The 4,886-nt window shown below is 36.7% G+C and overlaps 2 protein-coding genes across 2 annotated transcripts; one reads left to right on the top strand and one right to left on the bottom strand.

Moving 5' to 3' along the window:
- Positions 1-1,039: 1,039 nt before the first annotated feature.
- Positions 1,040-1,770, top strand: LOC106086419 (autophagy protein 12-like). Its single transcript, XM_013251101.2, has 3 exons — positions 1,040-1,197; positions 1,266-1,402; positions 1,474-1,770. The coding sequence occupies exons 1-3, from the start codon at positions 1,140-1,142 to the stop codon at positions 1,594-1,596; spliced, it is 318 nt and encodes a 105-aa protein (XP_013106555.2). The 5' UTR covers positions 1,040-1,139; the 3' UTR covers positions 1,597-1,770.
- A 1,365-nt stretch (positions 1,771-3,135) lies between these two features.
- LOC106086415 (NADH dehydrogenase [ubiquinone] 1 beta subcomplex subunit 5, mitochondrial) lies at positions 3,136-4,657 on the bottom strand. The gene is made up of 4 exons (XM_013251095.2): positions 4,453-4,657; positions 4,099-4,322; positions 3,445-3,551; positions 3,136-3,384 (listed from the first exon to the last, which is right to left on the bottom strand). The coding sequence occupies exons 1-4, from the start codon at positions 4,535-4,537 to the stop codon at positions 3,243-3,245; spliced, it is 558 nt and encodes a 185-aa protein (XP_013106549.2). The 5' UTR covers positions 4,538-4,657; the 3' UTR covers positions 3,136-3,242.
- Positions 4,658-4,886: the final 229 nt, after the last annotated feature.

Here is a 4,886-nt window from a genome sequence, read left to right as displayed (position 1 = left end):
GCGGTTCTGGCAAACGGAACAGAACCAGGGTCCGGGGTTCTTTTCAATCCCGGCACGGACCAGAAGCGTACGGAGAAGGCACTCCGGGATGTGCCTCTCCCATGACGAAAAAAGACGAACACGTACACTGAGGCGGCAGCCCTTGCCGATGAAGATTCCATCGGGTCAATCCGGTGCGTACAACCGGCTGCCATGGGATAGGTTAGGTTGAAAAAGGGTGCGGATGTTAATCCGCCCCATGCCAATATGGACATACACCTAAGCCAGTAATTGGCTTTTTGTGCGCTCTAAATACTAAAAAATCATAGGCAATAAGTATAAATGAGGGCCGGTGCCACCAGGCCCCTAACTAAGACTCTCCGATCGATACCGCTGATTGTCCGCGATTGCAATTGCAGCTACTCCAAATGGAGCATTCTACTATTCACAACATGTGGAAGCGCCCTGTAGCTCGCAGCTAAGCTTCCCCTAATAACAATGAACACCACACAGATTGGAGCTCAAAATTCCAGATTGTGTGGTGCTTATAGTTATCCTGTGCCGGCCCATGCGTATGCGCTTTGTCCTTGTGTCAAAGTACACACTACCTCTCTCTTACATTCGTTTCACTCCCTCTTATTTTATCCATTGCCATAGACGAAAAGTCTCCGAGTGAAATACTTTTACCTAATTTAATGACACTCAAAGTTTTAAACTAGGATTGAACCATGACATAATTACCAGCTGAGTACACTATCTGAGTACACTATCTGTTAACGAGTTTTGGTTGTGTGTGTATTATAGTTAAGAACCATAGCACACACAAGCAACGAAAAATGGCGTGAAGAAGTAACATACGCAAAATCAGAGTTGCACTAATCACCGGTTTTGACATATAGTGCACTCAATATTTAGTTGTTGGGCAACTGCCACTACCTGTAAATGAATATATCTTGGAACTATTTATGCAAGATTAGTTTCATCTCATATGGCTCCAAATCCCGAACTGCGTATATTTATTAAAATAATATGGCAATATGACTGCCAACCATGTTACCGACTTTCTTCTAAACAAAAATCAGCTGAGGTAATGAAAGGAAAATATTTTTCTTCAATATATAAATTTCTAGCTCTAGACATAGTTGGCAGAAGAAAAAATAATGGGCGACAACGAGACCGAAACTTCAACAACTGCAGCCGCCGAAAAGGACAACAAAAGTATGCGCTTTTTTTTTTAGCAAGTTGAGCAAATGTATATGTAACTTAATTTATATTTTTGTTTTTAGTATGTATTTTGCTTAATGCCACTGGAAATGTGCCCATTATAAAGAAACGCACTTGGACGGTAGACCCATTTAAGACAGTCAGTTGGATATGCAAGTTTATACACAAGTACTTGAAATTGGATCCATCTGAACAAATCGTAAGTCATCTGAAGTAAGCCATCTGTATGATTAATGAATTGAATAGAATTTATGTTAAAATTGTTTGCAGTTTCTGTACGTAAATCAAACATTTGCTCCTGCACCCGATCAAATAATTAAAAATCTTTACGATTGCCATGGAACCAATGGAAAGCTGGTTCTATATTATTGCAAAAATCAAGCATGGGGATAAAGCAGCAATGATTCATTTTGTAAAAGGGGTTGGGTAAGGGTGCGTCTACTCCTTGGTTAAACGAGCAGACGAAGAAAGTCATATTTGTATACATATATTAATATTTATTTATATAAGGCATTTATTTAGAACTTAATTTTTTCCGTAATAAAGACCCTAAAGTTTTTGATTTTATGTCATATTGTCCGTTTTCCTAGTGCAAAGAAGAAAGTATGGGCCGGATCGGTTCATTGATATAAAGCTTCTTAAAACGTTATGAAGTTTGCGTTAATGGAGAATATAGGCGTCGTATGAACCACGAGCTTTATGATGACAATAGCATAGTTACACGTATCAAAATGCAACGACTGCGTTGTCTAGTTCATGTCAGAATGGATGAAGAAGCTTCAGGCAAAGAAGTATTTTGAAGGCAAACACGATGGTGGATGGAAATTGGAAGATCAAGGCGCTTGGAACGATATTCTACGTGCGGCTAGTGGAACAAATGTTCTATTATAGCCAATTAAAGTAAGTTGCGAAAAAAAAAATAAAAAGTGTCGAAAATTAACATAAGAGACAGCCTTTAGTACTATTAGGAGGAAACAAGTTTTATTGAATTGTACCCCCTTCTGTTTAAATGTTTTGAATCGCTTAAGACCTCTAAATTATGAAATAAAAGAAAACATCCCCGGCACGGGCTGAAGCACAATGGTGGCTGAAACTCTGAGCCCAAATTTTTGTGGTGTTCATCGTTATTATCAGCTGAGAGCTATCGGGCAAGTCCGCGGATAGTGGAATGCTCCATACGGTGTAACTACAACTGCATTCGCGGACAATCAGTGGCATCGAGTGGAGGATCTCAGTGAAAAGTCGAATGGTGGGCGCCTTTAATGGTTATTACGTTCTTCTTGACCTAAAAGAGCTTGAAGAGAATCGCTACCTTCATATGTAAATATGTGGCATACACAACAAAGTATCTCTTCAGCAACATAACATTAATCAACAGATGGAGCTTTGTCATAATAACGAGTGGTAATATGCCGTTGGAAAATCTGTGTTCATAAATGTTTACATGGTTCGGTTATGTTTAGGACAATTTTACTTTTGGAGCTACATTGGAAACATCATGTGGAGAAAGAAATTTAAAACCTGGGTGTCCGATTTTGAATAAGGAAAGTAGAAGAACGGGACGCTGGAAAATCTATTCTGAGTTCGGCTTAGACAAATGTTCTGTCATAGCCAATTATAGTAAGATGTACATTGTTGCTTTAACCAACTGTTGGGTTTTGGGTTCTACTTTCAAAATTAAGTCAATATCATGGCCTCTTTATAAAAAATTTGCATTTATTTATGAGCTCCCTAGTTTTCGGGTTGGTGCTCCGTAATCCGTGCTTGGTTGTGGTTTCAATTCCCACTAGAGGCTTTAATGTCGCTGAGATATATAACTGAGTACCAAAATCGGCAATCTCTTAAAAGACAGTAGGCTTGCTGTACATGTTGTTGGTATTTTTGGAGCAGTGTGTTGTACAAATGATACTTGAGCAATACAATACACTATAATTTAAGAAAATATTTTTAATGTCAGTGAAACGTTTGTATCGCACTTTAATTTAAACTAATTGAAATCATAATATGACAAATAATTATGCAAAAGGAAATTGCTATATTTAATTGTCGCCACGAATTTCTTCCAAAGCATCTGCAGATTCCTTTGAAATCCTATGATATTTAGCAACGACTGGCCTATAATAGTAGGCTTTGTAGTCACTACGTTCGGACATTTTAGCACGAATTTGCTCCTCCAATTTTCTAGAAATAAAAGATATTTTGTTAGTGATGATTGTGTAAACACTTATTTGTTACACTTGCCTGATTTTAGCCTTTTCATCTTCCTCATAAAGATGATGCATAGATTTTTCATATTCCTGTTGAGGGTTGGTCAATATGTAACGAGCAATAAACCTGGATATAGGGTGCTGTAGGTACAGAAAAATATTTAAACCTTTAATGTATGGTATTTCTGTAAATTCAAGTTTTATTCAAATAAAAAATGTAAGAGCCCGTTAAGTAAAGGTCGGGCCATATCTTATATATCCTACACCATGAACAAATTTTTATATGCAATAAAGGTGGTTTATATTATTTGGGGACAATATAAGGTTGTAGGACGAATTGGACCATAATTGGCATTGATGTTGGCAGCCATTACCAAAAAACTACCTGCAAAATTTCAATCGAATTGAATAATTCGATTCAAATCGCTACATTGGTTTTTACGAGATTTAATTATAAATACAGACCGATTTTTCCCAGTTACAACTTTAACCGACCTTTATCAAGAAGTATTTGTGCAAAATTTTGAGTGGGTAACTTCGTTCAAAATTTAGTATGCTTTCGATAAATATACGATTTAAAATATTTCGAGGTGTTATCCCTTATCCTATGGTGGAGGGTGTAAAAACTCGAATTCCTTCAATATATAATAAGGAGATAGCCACAATTAAAAATCTTTTTAGTTCCTACCTTATGGTATTCCCAATATTTTGGCTCATAGCCCTCAGGTATCTCTTGCAATTGAGCGGGACCAATGAAAATATTGCAGTACATAACAATGGCGGTTATTGGTATAACACCCAACATAACATAGAAGTGTAACAAATCCTTAAACTTATTCCATTGGAAACGAGAAGGCTGCACAATCATGTGATGATGCCCGCCACTCATTTGTCGCATCTGCATTTGGACAGCTAAAGCACAGAAAATTTAATTGTTATTCTTTTATTTGGATATGTTTTTACATATTTTTCTTTCATAGTTGCGTAATGTGTCTCCATAATTAAGTTTCAAATTAAATTGTAGAGAATCTGTACAGCTTACCATTCTGCACCGCCGGTGTTTGCAGAATTGTACGATATTTGGCTAGTTGAGCCGCTGGACGTACAAAACAACTCCAACTGACCATTTTTTCAGCAAATATATCACGTTTAATTTGCTAGCTTTGGAAACGTGAATATAATAGTTTTTTTATTTTGCTAAACACAGAAAGACAGCTAAAGTGACAATTGCGACTGTCATTCGCCAGTGACAATCATGTCAGAAACTTGGGAGTCGATAAGGAAGTTCAATAAAATAAAATTAAAGGTATTTCAATAATCAAAACAAATTATTGTTAGAAAATATTGTAAAACGTGGTAGGTGACTTTTAATTTTTCAACATTACATTTCTTGTCTTTAAAATTATACTTTTCTTTGAGTAGATTGCAAAATGAGTTATATACCGGCAATGCAGTATACATATAATTCCCCATTTT

Source organism: Stomoxys calcitrans, chromosome 1 (genome assembly GCF_963082655.1).
Source record: "Stomoxys calcitrans chromosome 1, idStoCalc2.1, whole genome shotgun sequence".
Classification (NCBI taxonomy): domain Eukaryota; kingdom Metazoa; phylum Arthropoda; class Insecta; order Diptera; family Muscidae; genus Stomoxys; species Stomoxys calcitrans.
Note: the sequence above shows the minus strand (reverse complement) of the source record. Positions and strands in the feature narration are given on the sequence as shown.

Coding starts and splice junctions, on each gene's coding strand:
- LOC106086419 (XM_013251101.2), top strand. CDS start 1,140: ATGGGCGACAACGAGACCGAAACTTCAACAACTGCAGCCGCCGAAAAG. Junction 1,198..1,265: donor CGCCGAAAAGGACAACAAAA/GTATGCGCTTTT, acceptor TTTTGTTTTTAG/TATGTATTTTGCTTAATGCC. Junction 1,403..1,473: donor TGGATCCATCTGAACAAATC/GTAAGTCATCTG, acceptor AATTGTTTGCAG/TTTCTGTACGTAAATCAAAC.
- LOC106086415 (XM_013251095.2), bottom strand. CDS start 4,537: ATGGTCAGTTGGAGTTGTTTTGTACGTCCAGCGGCTCAACTAGCCAAA. Junction 4,323..4,452: donor AACACCGGCGGTGCAGAATG/GTAAGCTGTACA, acceptor TCTGTGCTTTAG/CTGTCCAAATGCAGATGCGA. Junction 3,385..3,444: donor GATGAAAAGGCTAAAATCAG/GCAAGTGTAACA, acceptor TTTTATTTCTAG/AAAATTGGAGGAGCAAATTC.